We start from the raw sequence: 19,639 nt of genomic DNA, 5'->3' as shown, positions 1-19,639 counted from the left end.
ACATCTTTGTGACCTACCTGAAAGTGAGCCACCCTTTAGAAAAGCTGCCTCCTCCTCCTGTGACGGGAGAGGAGTGAGGAAGAGGCAACAACACACGGAAGCCAGATGAGGGCAAGCACCTAGCACCGAAAACCAGTGTGTGGGGGCAGCACCGCGGCCCCGAGGGTGGGGGAGGGGCGGTTCAGCAGTTTTGGAAAGAAACTGGGGCCAGCCTCTGTCTCAACCTCGGAACCCGCGTTAGCACTCCCACGGTGCCACCTGTCCAATCCCTGCCAGGCCTGAGGCCGTCCCTGGGTTCCTGAGGTTTCTCTGGCCTCTCCCAGGCCCCAGTTTGTCCTGTTGCTTCTGCTTGGCTTAGAGTGGTATGACCTCACTCTCCTGACTTCCTTTCAGACCACAACCTGGACTTGGCAGAGAAAGACTTTACGGTGAATACCGTGGCCGGCGCCATGAAGAGCTTTTTCTCAGAACTGCCTGACCCCCTGGTCCCGTACAACATGCAGATCGATTTGGTGGAGGCACACAGTGAGTACCGGCGGCCCAGCGTGGGGCAGATTGAGGAAGACCGGGCCCTGCCCTCGGCATGGACGCTGGCTCTTAGAGCGGAGGTTTGAAGGACAGAAGGCAAGGGAATTAACCAGTGGCACGAGTGGGACTTGTAAATCGGGCTCCTGCCTTTGTAGACTGTAGGTGCTGATCTGGGGGTTACATCCAGGGAGTTGCAGGTTCCCACATACTCATTAGTTAAGAGCATGGTTTCGGAGTCAGACGTGGCTCCTTTGCTTGTGGCCAACTGAACCTTCCCTGCCCCTTAGTGTCCTGCCCTTGTTACCATCCCGACTCCTGCAGATGAAATTCGATTAGGAAAGGCCTAGAAACGAGGCTGTGAACAGCCTATGTAATAGTGGGTCTTCCTTTCCTTTCCCTGAGTCTTACCTGTCTTCTCCTACCTGTCATGTAATGAGCCTAATGTGGGTCTAGGTCATACAGCCTCTTAGGAAGCCAGCTCTGGAGAGTAAGAGACAGGTCCAGTGGCCCTGGCCGGGAGACCGCTGGATGCTATAGCAAATGAGCACCTCTGGTGTTAATGGTATCCACCTTGCCTCATCAGCTGTTGCTGCCCCGGCCTGCCGCTCTCTAGAGGTATCTGTCCATCCAGTGGGTAAGCCTTCTCACTGGCCAGGCTTTCCCGGGACTTTGTGTAGTGCCACAGAGGAGGCCTGACCTCTCAGAGCGTCCCACCATGTGGCCCTCACTACCTTATAAGTGGCCAGTAGCCCTCCTGCTCTGTGCCTCTGGCAGGCCAAGAGGCAGCCCTTGTCATGCAGCTGCAGAAGGGAGTGTGTCTGCCAATTGCCCAGAGACCACAGCCACCCCGTGATCCAGCGGCCAGGCTGTGGGGAAGAGGTAAGGAGAGGTGTCCCTTGGGGGCCGGACCTTAGTCTCATCTTGTTACTGCTCAGCTCCAAAGAGGGAGCTTTAAACAAGCACAATTTATTCACAAGGCTGACAGTGTAGGCAGAAATTTGAGGGAGGTGACGGATCAGCATGGCCCTGAGTCCTGGGTCACTGACTCTCGTAGCATCTGAGAGAAACAGGTGTGGAGGAAGCCCACCCCTGAACGGCCACAGCCTCGATACTGACAGGCTATGGGGCCTCCAAAATCACCCTTCCGGGATCTGCACTTCCTGTGATGTCTGTTTCACAACGTGGATGCCACCTTCACCTTACTCTGTCCACTCTCAGCTGACTGGAATTGTTCACAGCTCCTGACCTTATCTAAGCCCACAGGGATGGGGCAGGAGAGTGTGGTATTCCTGGGACAGTCATAGAGTAGCCTGGTCCTCCTTCCCATCTGCCTTCTGAAGACGGGCGTCAGGGTTTCTCCAGGGGAGTTAGCAGGTGGGGACGGTTGCAGGCTTCTCCTCTGATCATGCCATCTGAAGATAGAGGCTTTCCCAGCAGTCACTTCTCCAGCAGGCTCCAGGCAGACACAGATGTGAAGTTGCATGGGAAATCTCTATTCTGGAGCCAGCTTTCTTTCCACCGAAGCTCATCTCACAGTGGGAGTTAGGAAAAGAGGAAGGTGTGGACTGGTACCCAGTTTGCAGAAAGCCGGGGATTCCTGTCTGCATTTGTCTTGACTTGGCGCCATCTAGAGGTGCGTGAAATCCTGGCACCCAGCAGAACCCCATTGTTTCTTCGGGAACTGCTGACATAGCATCTTTTTGTGTAGGGTTGGAGGGCAGGCAGAAGCGGGAGGTGCTGTTGATAGGGAATCAGCCGCCCCCCCCACAGCAGCTTCCGCCGCTCAGGAGGTGGCTTCTTGCCACTGTCACTGCGCAGCCTGGGAAAGGATGGAGGTTTCCACTTCCTCTTCCCATTGTGTGCTTCCTGTGCCCCATGCTACTCCGCGGGGGCTCTGCTGTCTTGAACCTGACCTAAGCGGGTGGGAGAGAAGCTCGTGCTGACACGGCACCTCTCACAGCCGGAGCAGTTGACCGAAAAGCAGGGCTGTGTTCAGCTGAGCCACAGATACCAGGCGGTGCAAAAGTTAGCGGTGTTAAGGGATATAATGGAAAAAAGATGATCGTGCCCCAGAGTAGCTCTTCCCAGACTGGCTGGCGTCTCCATGGCTACATCAACTTGACCAGCTCTTTCTACTTAATCCCTGAGAGCAATTGTGTCTATATGTGTTCAGGCCTTGGAACCAGTTTCAAATCTCATCACAACAAATATCAAGGTCACTATCAAATGGTTTTCTTAGCTCCAGAATTTCACAATATTGAACACTGCTGAAAATGTGCTGCCAAATGGAGATGTCTGTGATTATTCGCCAGTTATTTTCCTACCACGTGTAAGGTGACACGTGGGAGATTCAGAAATGAACAGGAGTAGCAGCATAGCGCCCAGGGCTTGTGTGCCTGCCTAGGCTCAGCCCGGCTCTCCACAAGGCGTTTGATTCCCACCACTGATCTTCCTTTGAGGGAGATGGTATTATAATACATCTCTGTTTTACAGAGAAAGAAGCAGCTTCTCAGAGGTGACACAGCCTGCCCAGGGTCACACCGCTAGGGAGCGGCAAGCCAGGGCTTGAGTACCTGCCCTCTATGGGTGCAAGCTGAAGCTCTGTGCAGACAGGGCAAAGCAAGCTGAGCTTGAAGCCGCAAACCCCAGCAAGGAAGGCACAAGGAAGAGGGTGTCACAGGGGAGGTGGGCCAGGGTTTCAGGAGCCGGAGGAAAAGGCTTGTACTACCTGTGTTGTCTCCTCCCTGCAGCCCAGCCCCGCCTTCAGGAGTTGCTGGCCTGCTGTGTCTCCCCTGTCTCTGGCGACTCCCCGCTCCCTGCCTGTCCAGAGTTTCCCCCAACTAGCCAGTGTCCATAGGCCCTGCCCTGTGGCTTCTGTGCTGAAACAGGTGCTAGAGGTGGCCCCATCTCAGACCAGAGGGTCATGGGCAAAGGACCTGTGGCTCCAGGGTCCCCATTAACTCCCTGTAACCGCTCACAAAACAGTCTTCTTAATTTAGAGAGAGGCCATTTTCATGAGATTGTCGAAGGGGATGTGTGACCCCTGCGTGGTTCAGGATGCCGGCTCATGGTCTCGCCCTTTGCATTTGACAGATGAGGCGGTTTAGGCTTGAGATAATCAGTACAGCCAAGGCCACCAGGGGACGGCCCTGCCGCTTTCTGAGCTCTTGTGCACGAGCTGCCTTGGGACGTTGCTGAGTCGGGGATCCTGCCTTCCTTTCATCTGTCCAGATAGCTGCCCAAGGGCACGGGGTGTTCTTCACACCCACACAGGGTCATGAATTTCAGAGAGCCAGGCCCCGTGTGCACAGGGACAGATGGCAGTGGACACACGTATGCGGTCCCCAGCTCAGCTTGATGGGACAGGACACTCAACAGGTCCTGCTGACAGGCAAAGCCACGTCTCCAGGGAAGGACAGCCTGGATTCTCCATTCTGGGCCCCACAGAGTGAGGTCTTGGCCTTGGAGTTGTTTACCACCTGGGGCGGGGAGAGCCCCAGGGGCGGGGAGAGCAGAGGCCGGAGGAGCCTGCATGATGACGGCAGGGCTGTGACCTTGAGCCAGGCTTTCCCTTTCCTGGTGATGCAGGCGTGCAGGTGGTCAGCAGCGGCCAGCAGGGACTTTCCTCCAGGCACTAAGCTGGCAGCAGCAGACCCGGGCCTAGAGCTTGGTTGGCAGCCTGGGTGCCAGTGATGGCAAGTGGCATGGCACAGCCAGGGCAGTGTTGTTTGGGAACGGGGTCCCTGCCGCCAATTTGTGTGACCTTGAATCAGTGTCCAGCTGTGTGAGGCCTAGTGTCTATGCCGTAAGAGATGGGAAGCTGCTCGGTAAGGGCCCTGTGCCTCTGGGTGTCCCCTCCCCTCCCTCCTGAGTTCTTGGGGCCTCAGTTGTACTAAATTGCTGGGTCTGCGTCCAGGCTGTCTTGGTTCAACTGGCCCAAAAATACCTCGCCTGGACGTTTCTTGCTCTCAGTCGACTGGCCCCTAAGTTCAAAAGTATGATGTCCCAGGAAGAGGTGCTGCTGGGGCCCTAAGCAGCGGGTGCTGCTCCCAGCCCACACCCCCTAAGCAAGGGCAGAGCCACCGGGAGCTGAGCCAAGCAGAGGGGCAAGTGCACTGTGGAGCCTGCGTCTCCTCCATAGGCTGCCGTCTCCCCCAGCCCGCACCCCTGGACTCCTGTCTACCCCTGACCTCATACTGGAGCAACATGGTTTGCTCTTGTTACTCCCGAAGGGCAGGCTGAGGGAGCAAAGGATGTGAGGACCAGCCCTCCAGAGTCTGGGTCCGGTGGGGACTCTGAAGGGGATGGAGGTAACACCAAAAGTCTGGAGGAGTGGACCTGGGAGTCCACAAACCAGTGCACACCAGGCATGGGGAGGGGCCACCCTGGGCACCTGTACCATGGTGGGTCTGGGTTGCAGTAGCATACCCAGGGCTGGGTTCCCTGAAGGCCCCGTCCCAGCAGGGACCCAGGGAGCCCATTGCCCCTGCTGTTTCTTTGGCCAGTGTAGACACCTGGCCGGGGTGGGCCGGCCCCCCTGTTGAAGCTGCAGGCCCCTGTAGATCAGGGCTCCACTGAAGGTGGTGAGTGGCTCCCCTGAGTGCGCTGCTGCCCTGTGACCCAGGTCCACACAGACTGACCCGGCCTGCGGCAGCACCACAGAACAGAAAATGTCCAGGGAGCATGGGGGGGCTGGCCCTTGGCCACCAACCTGTTCCCCAGGCTTCTGGCTCAGAGCCGCCGGAGCCTGCTTGACCACACCCAGGCTGGAGCAGCACAGCCGCAGCAGCACCAAGCTCAGCAAGCAGCAGTCGGCCAGAGACGCCGTGAACTCCTGGGGACCAGGATGGTGGTCAGGAGGGGAGATGGGGGCTGGGCCAGGAAGGCCTCGAGGAGCCGGTCCGGAGCTCCTGGACGAGGGAGGGCCCCGCTGGGTCCTTCCCCTCATTCCACTGGACCGTGATCAGCAGGGAATTTGGTTTTGTTCTCTACTGCATCCCCAGTGTGTGAAATGGTGCCCGGGCAGGAGTGGGCCCAGGAAACATCTGCTCCTCCCCACACACTGTGAACCAACCAATGACCCAAGGACGAGGGGTCCTCCCAAATCCAAGAATAAAACAGTTCGCATTGTCTGATGAGGCAAGAATGGGGCGCTGTCACCACACAGCCTCACCCGTCCCATGTGCTGAGCCCAGCCCCTTTCGGGCCCACCTGCCTCTGGGTCAGTCACCTCCTCCCTCGCTGAGGACTGTCGAAGGGACCTGTGCCTGGTTCGAACCAGGGCAACTGAAAATGCCACGCAGGCACAAACTGCTTGCTGGTACCCCCCAGTCCTGGGTCAGGGAAGGGTGGGTATAGAAAAAAAGTATGGTGTCCTAGCTGGTGAAGGCAGCACCCTGGAGGGCCTCCCATCCCCTCTCCTGTCAGAGAGGGCTTTACCACATGCGGGGAGGCGGGGACCGGGGGACCCAGAGCAGATGGGCTGAGCTGGGAGACGGGGTCCCATCCACCTTCACCATCACCAGCCTTGTGGCCTTCGCTTGGCCTCTGGAGTGGGTTTCTCAGCCACCATATGGGCAACACCCAGTCCCACCTTCCATGCAGGTCTGCGGTCAGGGCTGTGGGACGAACGCTATGAGGCTGTCCCGCCAGCACTCGGGCAGTGCCCAAATCTAAGCAGCCGCTGGTGCCTTTGCCATGTGGAGAGGCTTCAGCCAGAGCCTGGAGAAGGTCCCTTGGCAGAGAGGCACTGGTGGGGTGAGGGCAGGCTTTGCTTAAGGAAAGAGGTGAATACAGCTGAGTCAAAAGGATGTTGACAAGGTTGGCCTTGCTTTTAGTATGAGCCAGACTTGAGTGGAAGGGCCTCTCGCCCTCCTTCACCTCTGCCCAGCGAGCTCCTGGGGCTGCTGCTCAGTATGCAGGAATGCCTGGACCAGGCAGCCAGTGGGGAGCGGAGCAGGCCAGGAGACCAGCCACTGGCTCCTCAACAGGCGCTCGGTGAGGTGCACATGCAGGAGGAGGCTGGGATTTTAGGGGGCAGCCTCTAATTTTCTTTTATTTCTTTATTTATTTATTTATTTATTTATTTATTTATTTTGAGACAGAGTTGCTCTGTCACCCAGGCTAGGGTGCAGTGGTGTGATCTCAGCTCACTGCAACCTTCACCTCCTGCATTCAAGTGATTCTCCTGCCTCAGCCTCCCAAGTAGCTGGGATTACAGGTGCGTGCCACCACACCCAGCTGATTTTTGTATTTTTAATAGAGACGGGGTTTCCCCGTGTTGGCCAGGATGGTCTCAAACGCCTGACCTCAAGTGATCCGCCCACCTCAGCCTCCCAAAGTGCTGGGTTTACAGGCGTGTGCCACTGTGCTCGGCCTGTCCCTAAATTATTATCAAAGCAGGCTCTGTAATTCCTACAGCTGCCTCTCCTCAGCCCTAAGGAAGAAACAAAGCCACCCTCCTTGCTGCTTGTCAGATAGGAAGGAGGGATGTCCCTGGCAGACCTGGGCTTTGCCAGCCCCATTTCCTGCCTCCAGCCAGAGGATGGGGTGACACCCGGCTCCTATGTAAAGGTGCTGCCACTCGATGCCTAATTAAGACAAACACAGCTGTGTTTTGGTTGTGCAGGGACCTTCAGAGAGACCTGTGTCCTCCTGTGCCAAGCTAGCAGCTAGAAGGGGGCATGATGGTTTTATGAAGTGACGCTCTGCGCCACACACATGCCGCCTGCGCTTCCTAATAGTCTCCGGTCCTCCCTACAGCAGCTTACTTTGTTTATGTAAACAGTTTATTGTAACATGGCAATGAACTGTTTGAAGACTCAAGGTCATAGAAAAGAGTGTGCTCATAGCCGGGTGCAGTGGCTCACGCCTGTAATCCCAGCACTTTGAGACGCTGAGGCGGGCGGACCACCTGAGGTCAGGAGTTCGAGACCATCCTGGCCAACATGGTGAAACCCCATCTCTACTAAAAATACAAAAATTGGCTGGACATGGTGGTATGCACCTGTAATCCCAGCTACTTGGGAGGCTGGGGCAGGAGAATCGCTTGAACCCAGGAGGCAGAGGCTGCAGTCAGCCGAGATCACGCCATTGCACTCCAGCCTGGGCGACAGGAAAAAAAAAAAAAAAAGAGTGTGCCCTTGAGGTGGAACCCTTAAAATAAACCTTGGATTGATAGAAATGAAGCTGCTCGTAGCCCAATAACTAGCTCCCAGGACTTTGTCAGTCATTTCTGATGGCCAGATGTCACCAAAACACTGCTCTCATAAGTCACGCTCAAGGCCGCAGATTTGCCTGGTTTCATTCATCCTCATTCGGCTGCCGGGAGAGCTCCTGGAGCGCTGCCCCTGCCAGCCCTGCAGCCTCCCTCCCACAGGCTCCTGCGAGTCAGACTGCCTCCCAGGTACCCCTATTTTGTGTCCAGCTGTGACCTCTTCATTTAACTGCGGGGTGTCTCTGAATGAAGGAGGCACTGTCCAAAGCCCCTTCTACAGACAAGGAGACTGACCCTAGGTGCCACTTGCCCAAGGTGACACGGTTGGTATGAGAGGGCAGATTTGCTCCCAGGGCCACCCGAGTCAGGATGTAGACTCCAGACCACCACAGGACCTTGCTCCCTGCTCAGCCTGCTGCCGTTGGCGTTCTCTCTGCCCTTCGGGTCTCACTCTCACCAGGGTCCTCGTGTAGCTCCCACAACTCACCCTCTGGGCACATCACCTGCTGCAGAGGTGACTAGGAGGCCACAAGCTTTAGAATACCTGGTTCGGGGAGTCCACACCCCTTCTGGATTCATCGGCAGAATAGTACACATGCGTCTCATCGTGGCCCCGCCATCCATCTGAAAGGAGCCTGTGCCCCCAAACCCGTTAGCAACCATTGGCGGTTTAACAGACCTTTCTTCACCGCTCCCAGGGCCGCCAGTCGTGAGATAGCTGCCATCTCCTTTGTGAGACCCTCCCGTAGTTCTTCTGAGCCCTAAAGTCCAAGAAGGAAACACAGGGACTCTTTCCGTGTACAGAGAAAGCTGTCTTAGCCAACTGGGCCCCAGGTGGGCTCTGGGACTGTTGTGCCTCGCCAGGTGCCCTTCCCAGCCAAGGTGGGCCACACCCACTCCGGCCACGGCTCAGGCCCGGCAGCCAGGCCCAGCTCTGCAACTTCTAACCTCGGCTGCCACATCCTCAAAATGGGGTAACGAGTTCCTGCTTCACACAATCGTGGGACTCACTGATCTGGGCCTGGCGCGGCTCTCGAGCTGATTCGAGGCCGTTGTTTCCCTCTCCCAGGACATTAGGATTCCACAGTGGGCAAAGTGTGGGTGCTGGGGAAAGGGGTGCCTAGTTCCTTTGATGAAGTGCATAAGAATTCCCCCACTGTTTCCGTGAGCCCCTCCAACAGGGGGATGTGTGGAGGGTCCCTGTGTCTCTAGGAAAAGGACAGAGCCTTGGTCTCATGACGGGCTCCCTCCCTCGAAGGTCTGTTGGCGTGGGTGGATGGCAGCGGCCGCCCGGCTCCATCTGGTCAGGAAGCAAGCAGACTTTCTGCGTAGGGATGCCTGTCTCCAGGGGCAACCGGATGAGCAAAGAATGGTGTTCTTTATGGCGGAGCCTCTCCGATCGTTCTGTCTCGGGTGGTGGGGGCCAGGAAGCCCCAGGCACACAGTGCGGCCCTTCAGCGGGGGCCTGGGACACAGAGGTGAGCCAGGCCCCTGGGCCAGTGCCACTGCCAGGTGTGCCAGCCTTGGGCACAGGCTTTGGGGAAGGAGAGGGGTTGGTGTCATCAGAAAGCCCTGGGCTGCCCTCAGAGAAGGCCCATCACAGAGCACACCCTGGGGTGGCCACCAGCCTCGGCCATGAAAGGCTTTGGTTTTCTGTCTCCTCAGAAATCAACGACCGGGAGCAGAAGCTGCATGCCCTAAAGGAGGTATTAAAGAAATTTCCAAAGGAAAACCATGAAGTCTTCAAGTATGTCATCTCTCACCTAAACAAGTAAGTCGCAGGGCCTTCTGGGTGGTTTTTCCTTCTGAAAACGGACAGCCAGGGGACCATGTGTCACAGAACAAGGCTCTGTCCTCAAGCCAGTAGCAGCATCGGGCCCTGGACTGGACGGGGTGCTGGCCGGCCTCCCGTGGGGCCCTCTGGGCTCAGCGCCCAGAGCCTCTGCCGCTCGCCCATCCTCAGGCCTCCTTCCACGTGGCCCCAGACCTGCCCAACACCAGACAGTGTACTTGGCTCCGGCAGGGCCCTGGGGCCTCCTGTACAGCCTGCGTCCCAAAGCTGGCAGAGACGGAAGATCCTCTGCTTGGTGCTGTTGCTCCAGAAATCTTCTCCTGAATCAAAAACACCTCAGAGCCCCCGAAAGTCCTCTCTCAGCATTCACGTTCCCAGCTGGGGCGGGCCAGGACCCTGCACCTCAAAAGGTGTACCGCAGGAGAGAGCCAGCCTCCGGCCGGGAGCACACTGCAGGCAGGAGGCTGTGTGGCTGTCCCCGAGCTGCGTGTGCCTGGAGGAGGGCTGCTGGCCGAGTGGCATCTGATGGCGCCCTGGCTTAGGGTACTAGTCTCCCTCCCTCGGCACAGCTGGAGCACCGCCACTGCCTTGGCTGGCTGCAGAGTGAATCCCTGAGGGGGTCCATCCCCCCCAGGGGCTTGCGGGACTCCAGGCAGCCTCTCTGAGGCTGGCCATGTGGCGGTGCTGGGCTGGAGGGGAGAGGGCACTGAGGGCGCAGCCTTCCGGGCAGGGCAGGGCAGAGAGAGCTATGCGTGGCCTTTTCTCCTCTGGCTGAGGGTGTGCAGGCGGAGCTGGGCCTGGGTGCTGAAGACCATGAATGCCCGGAGCCAGTCAGGGCCTGCTCAGTTCTGACTGTTGAATTTGGTGTAACCTGCAGGGTCAGCCACAACAACAAGGTGAATCTCATGACCAGCGAGAACCTCTCCATCTGCTTCTGGCCCACCTTGATGAGACCTGACTTCAGCACCATGGACGCCCTCACAGCCACGCGCACCTACCAGACAATCATTGAGCTCTTCATCCAGCAGTGCCCCTTCTTCTTCTACAATCGGCCCATCACTGAGCCCCCCGGCGCCAGGCCCAGCTCCCCCTCTGCCGTGGCTTCCACCGTCCCCTTCCTCACTTCCACGCCTGTCACGAGTCAGCCGTCACCCCCCCAGTCACCTCCACCTACCCCCCAGTCTCCACTGCAGCCACTGCTTCCCTCCCAGCTTCAAGCCGAACACACGCTGTGAGCCACCAAGGCCTGGGGCTTCAGGAGAACCAGTCCTCTCTCTGTTGGGGTGGCATTTGGCCTTGAACAAAACCAAGTCCACTGGGGGCAGGGGCAGGGGCCAGTGGCCCTCCCATCACCTTCTGAAGACCTCTGTGGGAGTACCAGCCAATGGTACCACGGGCCAGGCTGGCAGGTGCCCTGGGCCCGGCGCTGCAGACCTGGGCGGGCTACAGGCAGCAGCCATGGGGCCCTGTCCTTTGACTTGGACCCCTTTGAGGACTGAACTAGGGAGGCAGTGGCCCCAGTGCCCTCCCTGTGTTTCCTGGACCACCACCCCACCTGGCTGCCCACACCGACCTCAGGGCGCCTCCCCTTGCTTGTACAGAGCCCATGGTCGGGACAGTGCCCTGGCCTTTGCCAGGGAGGAGGATGCTCCGAGATTCGGGTCTGCCCCAGGGCGGGCTGGCAACCCCCGAAGAGAAGAGAACACTTTCTATTGGTCCTTCCGTATCTGCGCACACCCCCCCCAAGGTAGGGGTGCAGCCTGGCTGGCGGCCTCCTTAGGAACATGTAGGCCACGGCTCTGCCACCACTAGGTACCTGCTGAGGGCGCTGGCCCTGCAGATGAGAACAGTGGAGGACAGCTTTGTGCCTGAGCGCAGAGAGTGGGGCTCCACACCGGCCCACTCCACAGGCTTCCCCATATATTCCCTCGCAAACAAAGGAACACTCGGAGGAAAAATGGAAAAACCCTTCCACTAACTAAAAGGAAAAGGAAACCACAGAAAGAAAACTACAGACCTCAAGATTCCACTCTGCACCTGCCTCTGCCGAGAGGGAGGTGCACAGGTGGAGGTGGCCCTCGTCTTTGTGGCAGCGAAACCAGGATGCCTGCAGCTGTGGCCTGAGAGCCTGCTAGGGTCCCACTCATGCACTGAGGTCTAAGAACCAGATCCCCCCTTTTCCCAGGAGGAGGGTTTGAGCCCTTCCTGGGGAGAGCCGGGGAGATGGCACAGCAGGCCGGAGCCTGGGCTGCCCCAGAACACAGGCATTGCGATTGAAACACTACTTGAGCATGTGTGTGGGGTGTGTGTGCGCGCGTGTGAGTGTGTGTGGGTGCTTGCTGGGGAGGTGGGGACAGCTGGAAAGTGCCAGGTGCACTTGGGTTGGGGTTGATGTGTTTGGTGTTGAATCATTCTATCCCAGACATGGAGGCTACCAGCAGGGGTGTGGATGGGGATATGGCGGGATGGGGCACTTGAAGGAGTGGCGGTCTGCTGGTCCCCTCGAAGGGGCATCCTTCCTGGTCCTGGCCAGCCCAGAGGCGCCATGCCAGCCTGTCACCCACCACCATCCTGGCCCAGCCTTCCCACTGCCCCAGGGAAAGGTCTTCTGCCCACCTCTGTCCCCCAGCACGGCAAACTTGCATAGCTGGGCCATGGCCTCTGTGTCCAGGAAGCCTGACTCGAGTCACCCCAGGCAAGGGCTAATGGGGTACAGAGGGCCCCACACCAGACAGCCCTTGGGGCTCGTTGCACTTTAAGAAGCAGGATCTGTGGTATATTCCCGGGACCTGACAGGCATATCTCCCGCGTCTGCAGCTGCCCTGCCTATCCCCGCCTGCAGTGGCTCGAGACGGGAATGGCCCTTCAGCTCCCGAGCTGTCTCTGGGGGTGGCCGGCTCCTGTCTATAGCTCTCAATGGCCAGCAAAGTTTCTTGGAAACACTTGTCTACCCTTGCAAATTTTACCGCCTCTTGAACACAAATCGGAGAACAAACCCAGGGTCCAGGCGTGTTTTCTGTGAATGTTGGATGATGGATTTTTGTCTCTTCTGGCGGAGCTGTGCCTGGCTCTGTAGGCCCAGGGTTGGCTGGATGGTGACATCTGTGTTTCATTTTAGCTGAGGTTGACAGACACCTTATCTCAAACTCCCCCAGCCCTGGCCCCCGAGCAGATGAGGAAACAGCTCCATTTACTGACCCCTCCACCGTTCTTGAGGTGATGCTCACCTGTCAGCTCCTCACAGAATTGGGGGGTGGAAGGGAAAGCAAGGTGGTGGCCTGGGCCGTCCCTATGTGAACAGGCAAAAGCGGCCCAGCCCCCCTTACTGCTTGAGCTAACACTGCTAACATCTTTTGTGTGAGCACACAAGCCACCTGGCCCGACTCCACCGATGTGTCCGTGGCCAGTGACTTTCCCAGGGTGGGGAGGGGACGGTGAGAAGGAGCACCTGGGCTTTCTACCCCTCCCCTCACAGAAGTACCTGAAGCCAGGCCTGGGGCACCCCCAGCATGGCGCCTGGTCAGCCAAGGTGCGGGCAGGGACTGGCTGCTCCTGTCCAGAGGGCGTCCTGTGCACAGGAAGCCAGGTTCCTCATCCCCCTGCCGACTCTTCAGCCTCATCTGCTGCTCCAGGCTGAGGGACTAGAGGACACCTCGGTTGTTTCAGTGGCGGGGCCAGTCGTAGCAGGCCGGGCCTCAGCATCCGGTCAGGGCAGCGTGCAGACCAAATGGGCACTTGGGTGCGAGCCGCAGAGGAGTGTGCCTGGGGCTGGCTGGGACTGTGCTGTACCCACCCCCACCTTCACTGGGGCTCTAAGCCCTGGAAAGTGCTTACACAGAGGGTGCTCAGGGGACCCTCATGCCGCTGTCAGCACTGGGCGGGTGGACGCTGGCTTGTCCAGAATGGGGACGCAAGGCAGCCTCTCCGCTCAGCAAGAGGGCAAACAGCGTGTGAGGGGACAGCAGCCCTTGGTGCGAAGCCAGAGACTGATCCTGGCTCTGTGACCTCGGATGGCTGCAAAGGGAGGACCTGAGGCTAGGTGACGTGGCTCGTGAATCCATTTAGAATTCTTGGCTTGTGTCACACACGGTGCCACAGCACACATTTACTTTGCATTGTGCCCGTCCTTCCCGTCGCCTGGTGTTTGGGGAGGTAGATGGAGACAGCTTCGGGCGTCTGTCTCCTTACTCTTCTGCTTCCACCACCTTGGTTTTGCTTCCTGCTGGAGGCGGGGCACTGCTTCGGCCCAGATTCTTCTGCACAAAGTGTCTGTCCTTGTCATGGTGGACAGAGGGTGACATCATAGGAGCAGCCCGCTGCCCAGAAGGGGATGGGGGCATCCCTGTGCCTCGGCTCCTGCTGCTCCTAGGGAAGGGAGGCCTGGGCCTTTACCAGCATCCCCTTGGTAAAGACCCCCACAGGCCAGCAGGCATTCTGGACACACCCACAACTTGACAGCAGGCCAGTTGCAGCATCTTGTCATCAAGTCACCTCAGCTGTGCTCCCCTCCCACCCTTTCCTGTGAGAAGCCACTGCTTTGGGGGTGCCAGCTACAAAATGTAGGGTGCGGTGGCCAGGAGGGCGCCTGCTGTGCAGGGGGCTGGGTCCGGTTGAGTCGCTGCTTTCTCGAGGGATCCGGAGAAGCTGCGCGGGGGAAGCATCCCCGGCTCCGTGGCTCTGAGGTGTAATGGGGATGGGCGTCCTCCCTTGGAGCACGTCGTCTGTATCCAGGTCAGAAAGTGGCCCAGGAAGGGGGCAGTTTCTGTTGCGGGTCCGGTGGGGGCGCGCGGCCGCGGTGCGGTCGGTGCAGCGCAGCCGATGTGGGGGCTTGGGGGGACAGAGCAGGAGATGGTGGGTCACCTCGGGCACCGCTGACCTGGGTGGCCGCCTCCAGGCCTCCCGCGCCGAGCCGGCAGCGATGCTACCCTTCACTGTAGTCACGACAGGGCCTAAGTTATTGTTTGCATAAAAAGAATCATGTTCCCTGTGTACATTTAAGGAAAAAAAAAAGGAAATGTCAGAATTGTATGGAAATAAAACTTGTTTGAAAATTTGGAATAGTGCTGCTGCCAGCTTATTTTTCTGGTACTTGTATTTTCACATGTTAAATGATCTTTATATATGTTGAATTAACAAATATTTTGAGTTTCTGAGAAAAACAAAAACATATTAATGGTATTGAAATGTGTTAGTAGTCTGGCTGTGTGCCCAAATTTCTGTTTTGCAGCAAAAGTGAAGACCTGTATGTAAACAAAGTATAACAATGGTTTCTTTGTATTTTAGGGACTTTAAGCAGACCATCTAGCTGGTGTTAGGAATGTTTGCTTAATTTCCAGACTTTTTTTTTTTTAAACACATGGTGGGTTTTTTGAGGCTCCAACCTGATTAATGCATGATCAGCCCTCAAGGAAGGCTGAGGCATCTCTGACTGAGGTGTTTTTGTTTGGTTTTGTTTTTTAAAATCATGTATTTGCTACAAAGTATTGTACTTGTCTCAATGGGAATGGTGTAAAAAACTGAAAAGGCCTTATGTGATCTGTATCATAGTTAATAAATCAATCTTGTAAAAAAGCAAACCTCAGAGAAGTGAAGGGGGGCCCCTCTTCCTTACCGGGCCAGTGCAGCACACACCAGGGTCTCCCCGGGCACCTGAGCCAGGTACGGGAAGCAGGAGGCCCCCAAAGGAGGAGTCTTCACTGCCAGGAGCAGTGAAGCAGAGCCCTATCCGGCTCTCACCTGCTTTCTTCTCCAGCTCAGCTTCCTAGACTCGTCATTCCTGTGGTTCTCAGCATCATCTAAAGCGCCTCCCACGGACCCCCATAGCCACAGGAGCTTCAGGCAGGCATGGGGAGGGGCCGCCGGAGGTACAGCTCCTGACCTTCCTTCCCACTCCTCTCCGGCCTGAGGCCTCACTGGTGGTACTGGGAGTCAGGCTGCCCGGGTTCACTTCCTGGATTGGGGTGGAAGTGTCTGGGCAGTTACAGCGGCAGGGTCGTGAGCTGGCTTATGGCCAGGAGGTGGCCAATCTCAGACCCTTCTCAAGGGAGGGGTCAGGTCTGAAGTTCTGAGTGGGGAGAGCCAAAAGTCACGCTCACCCCCTGGTGCTGGCCCTGGGCTCAGAGACCCAGGCTCTTGGAGCTGTGTTGGCACCAGGACATCTTTCCTGACCAGAGTTAGCTACTGTCACCACCGTCATCCAGGACAGCACCTCCAGGGACAGAGGTGCGCTGTTTCCCAAAGAAGCCTCACCACCAAAAACTCCTCCTCCCTGGTCACTCCCTAAAAAACTCTTGTTAAGAATATCTCCCTCTGGGCATGGTGGCTCACACCTGTAATCCCAGCACTTTAGGAGGCCGAGGCGGGCGGATCACGAAGTTGAGAGTTTGCGACCATCCTGGCCAATATGGTGAAACCCCGTCTCTACTAAAAAAAAAAAAAGAAAAAATTTAGCCAGGCACAGTGGCTCAGTCCTGTAATCCCAGCACTCTGGGAGGCCAAGGTGGGCGGATCACCTGAGGTCAGGAGTTCAAGACCAGCCTGACCAACATGGTGAAACCACATCTTTACTAAAAATACTAAATTAGCTGGGCATAACGGCACATGACTATAGTCCCAGCTACTCAGGAGGCTGAGGCAGGAGAATCACTTGAACCTGGGAGGCAGAGGTTGCAGTAAGCCAAGAGCACGCCACTGCACTCCAGCCTGGGCAACAGAGCAAGACTCTGCCTAAAAAAAAGAAAGAAAGAAAAATATCTCCCTCTTTCCAGTCTCCGGGCTCAAGTTCGCTCTATCCTCAGCCTTCTTACCCTTTACTGCTTCTAAGATCCCAAATGTCACTTGAGCATGACTCCTGTTCCCTCTACCTCCATTCCAGCCTAGACCTGAATTCAAGCTCTCTAGACTTTGATAGACACCCCCACACCCTGAATGGCCTCCCTGCCCTCAATCTTCATGGCAGAAGAGTGAACTCAGCATACAAAACGCATCCTTCCCTGCCTGCACCCATAGCAGACATGGTTAGCTGATCACCGTGCTCTGCCACACCCCTCTCCAGGCAACCACTACCAATCAGTAGGGCCAGCACTAGAGAAGACAGCTGTTTGGCACAGGCTTCTCAGCCAGACAGGCAAACAAACGGAGATGCCTACTGACCACAACCCAGGCTCCCTGGCATTCATCCAGAACCCCGCGCTCATCCTGTTCTCTCTCCCAGTCCTCTAACCCAACTTCACAACATCAAAATGAGTCTCAGTCTCTTTCTTTCCTTTTTTTTTTTCTGAGATGGCGTTTCATTCTTTTCGTTCTTGTTGCCCAGGCTGGAGTGCAGTGGTGCGATCTCAGCTCACTGCAACCGCCACCTCCCCGATTCAAGCAATTCTCTGCCCTCAGCCTCCGGAGTAGCTGGGACTACAGGCACGCGCCACCATGGCCAGCTAATATTTTGTGTTTTTAGTAGAGACTGGGTTTTATCATGTTGCCCAGGCTGATCTCAAACCCCTGACCTCAGATAATCTGCCCACCGCAGCCTCCCAAAGTGCTGGGATTACAGGCGTGAGCCACCACACCTGGCCAAATCTCATTCTTTGAGTGCAGCTGGCTGCTTTCTGCTTCCAGATCGCTTTGAGCACCTCCCTCTGCCTGAAATTCCTTCCATCCACCCTTCCCCAAACCCCCAGCCTGCCCAGCAGATCCTATCCTGTTCTTCAAAGCCAGCCTTCCTTCAGAAAGAGTCCCTGAACCGCTCCACACAGATTCACCCAGCAGTTGGGATTTACCTGCTGGGGGTTCAGGTCACTCCCCGTGGGCATGCCAGGCTTTCTCCTTTTTTTTTTTTTTTTTTTAATTAAATCTCCACATCCCCCTGATGTGCAGCTGGTACTCAATGTGTGCTGACAGAAACCTGTCTTTTCTAGCTTTTTTTCTTTTCTTGGTCTGTTGTCCAGGCTGGAATGCAGTGGTGCAAACATGGCTCACTGCAGCCTTGAACTCTCAGGCTGAGGCAATCCTCCCACCTCAGCCTCCGAGTAGCTGGGAGTACAGAGGCACATGCCACTGCACCTGGCGTTTTTTTTTTTTTTTGGTAGAGATGGGATCTCCCTCTATTGCTCCAGCTGGTCTATAACTCCTGAACCCAAGGGATCCTCTTGCCTTTGTCTCCCAAACCACTGGGATGACAGGCTTGAGCCACCACACCCAGCATGTTCCCCCCTTCTTTGGGCAAAGGCTGAGCTATCTGGGGACCCCGCTCTGTGCTGACCTATCCGGGGACCCCGCTCTGTGCTGAGCTATCCGGGGACCCCGCTCTGTGCTGAGCTGGGTTGAGGGAGAGACCAGAACTGGGAAAGGCAGTGGGCCCCAGGGGCTGGCTGGCCAAGGAGTGGTTTTTTTGTTTTGTTTTGTTTTGTTTTTTTGAGACGAAGTCTTGTTCTGTTGCCCAGGTTGGGGTGCAGTGGTGTGATCTCGGCTCACTGCAGCCTCTGCCTCCCGGGTTCAGGTGATTCTCCTGCCTCAGCTTCCAAAGCACTGGTGCGACAGGCATGCGCCCCCGTGCCCAGCCTTCTCTGGCTCTTGATGTTCAAGCCTTGTTGCTTTCTATACATGGGCCCCTCAGCCACCAGCAGTCAAGTCGAGAGCTTTGGGGGGCAGCTTTTTTTTTTTTTCTTAGAGACAGGGTTTCACCATGTTGGCCAGTCTGGTCTTGAACTGCTGACCTCATGATCTGCCTGCCTCGGCCTCCCAAAGGGTTGGGATTACAGGCATGAGCCACCGTGCCCGGCCCTGGGGGAGCAGCGTTGTGGCTCCCAGGTAGGCCCCCCAGGAGGTCCAACAAACTGCCTTGCTCATGGTAAATTGTCAGCTATTTGTCGAACGCAGCAATCTCGACCTTGTCCTTTTTTTCCATCTCAAGAAAAAACATATTAGCTGAGTGTGGTGTTGCGCGGCTGTGACCAGCTACTCGGGAGGCTGAGGTGGGAGGACTGCATGCGCCATCTGTAAACCAACCTCTCCCGCGGGACTCCAGCCTAGACCTCCGCTCCAAGAGACTCATCAGACCTACCTCCCTCTGACACGCTACTCGGGACTCCACCGTGACACACGCACAGCCAAACTCCTGACCCCTTCTCCAGACCAGGCCATTCCCCAGGATCCCCCCTCAAGCCAGAAAGAGACCCTGGGGGCCTCCTTGGGGTGTCTCTCTCCCAGTCAACCAGGTGCACCTCCCAGTCCATTGTGCCTTCCAGCGCACTCCCCTTCCTGTTGCCTGTACCCCATCCCTGTCTGATCTCACCAGGACGTCTGCCCTCCGTGCTCACCCACCCCCATCTCCAAGAGGGCAGATCAGATCTCAGGTCCAGCCTTGACTCTCCTCCCTAACATCCTCTGGGGATCTCCAGTGCCCTTAGAGGAAGCCTGCACCCTCCCGCAGGGTCCCACTCCCACCCCACCCACCTCCCAGGAGTCTTCCTTGCACCCTGGTCCGGACACCCCACCTCCCCCAGGGCCTGCCCACCTCAGGCGCTCTGCAGTACCATCCCCTCCTCCTTCAACACTGTCCCCCTTGCGGCCACCCCACCTTGCTAACTTCCTCCTTGTCCTGCAGGTTTCACCTCCTCGGACTCCTCCATGGGAAAGCCCTCCCTGACTCCCCCAACCAAGATGGGGCTCTGCTTTCAGACGAGATCGGGTGCATCTAGGGTGGTATGGCCACCGTCTCTGCTCTCGAAGGAAGAAAAGTAAGCTCTTTAAGAATACTTTCTGAGCTGGGCACGGTGGCTTGCACTTGTAATCCTAGTACTTTGGGAGGCCAAGGGAGGAGGATTCTTGAGCGAGAGATTTTAAGAATAGCTTACTCAGCAAAGTGAGACCTTGTCTCTACAAAACATTTTTTTTGTTGTTCAGTCTCGCTCTGTCGCCAGGCACCAGGCTGGAGAGCAGTGGCATGATCTCCGCTCACTGCAACTCCGCTTCCCGGGTTCAAGCAATTCTCCTGCCTCAGCCTCCTGAGTAGCTGGGATTACAGGTGCCCACCACCATGCCCAGCTAATTTTTGTATTTTTTTTAGTAGAGATGGGGTTTCACCATGTTGGCCAGGATGGTCTCGA

The 19,639-nt window shown here is 56.9% G+C and overlaps 1 protein-coding gene across 2 annotated transcripts in view; it reads left to right on the top strand.

Annotated features, from left to right (window-relative positions):
* The window catches only part of ARHGAP35 (Rho GTPase activating protein 35), a 134,646-nt gene extending 123,125 nt beyond the window's left edge, over positions 1-11,521 (top strand). For both annotated transcript variants that reach the window (XM_032262541.1, XM_032262542.1), the window contains 3 exons: positions 394-525; positions 9,410-9,515; positions 10,414-11,521. In XM_032262541.1, the coding sequence (XP_032118432.1) occupies positions 394-525; positions 9,410-9,515; positions 10,414-10,771 (596 nt within the window). In that variant the 3' untranslated portion in view covers positions 10,772-11,521. The remainder of the gene's footprint in view (positions 1-393; positions 526-9,409; positions 9,516-10,413) is intronic.
* Positions 11,522-19,639: the final 8,118 nt, after the last annotated feature.

Source organism: Sapajus apella, unplaced genomic scaffold, assembly GCF_009761245.1.
Source record: "Sapajus apella isolate SASKATOON/1434 unplaced genomic scaffold, GSC_monkey_1.0 scaffold130, whole genome shotgun sequence".
NCBI lineage: Eukaryota > Metazoa > Chordata > Mammalia > Primates > Cebidae > Sapajus > Sapajus apella.
The sequence above is the reverse complement of the archived record's forward strand: the minus strand, read 5'-3'. Positions and strand labels throughout refer to the sequence as shown.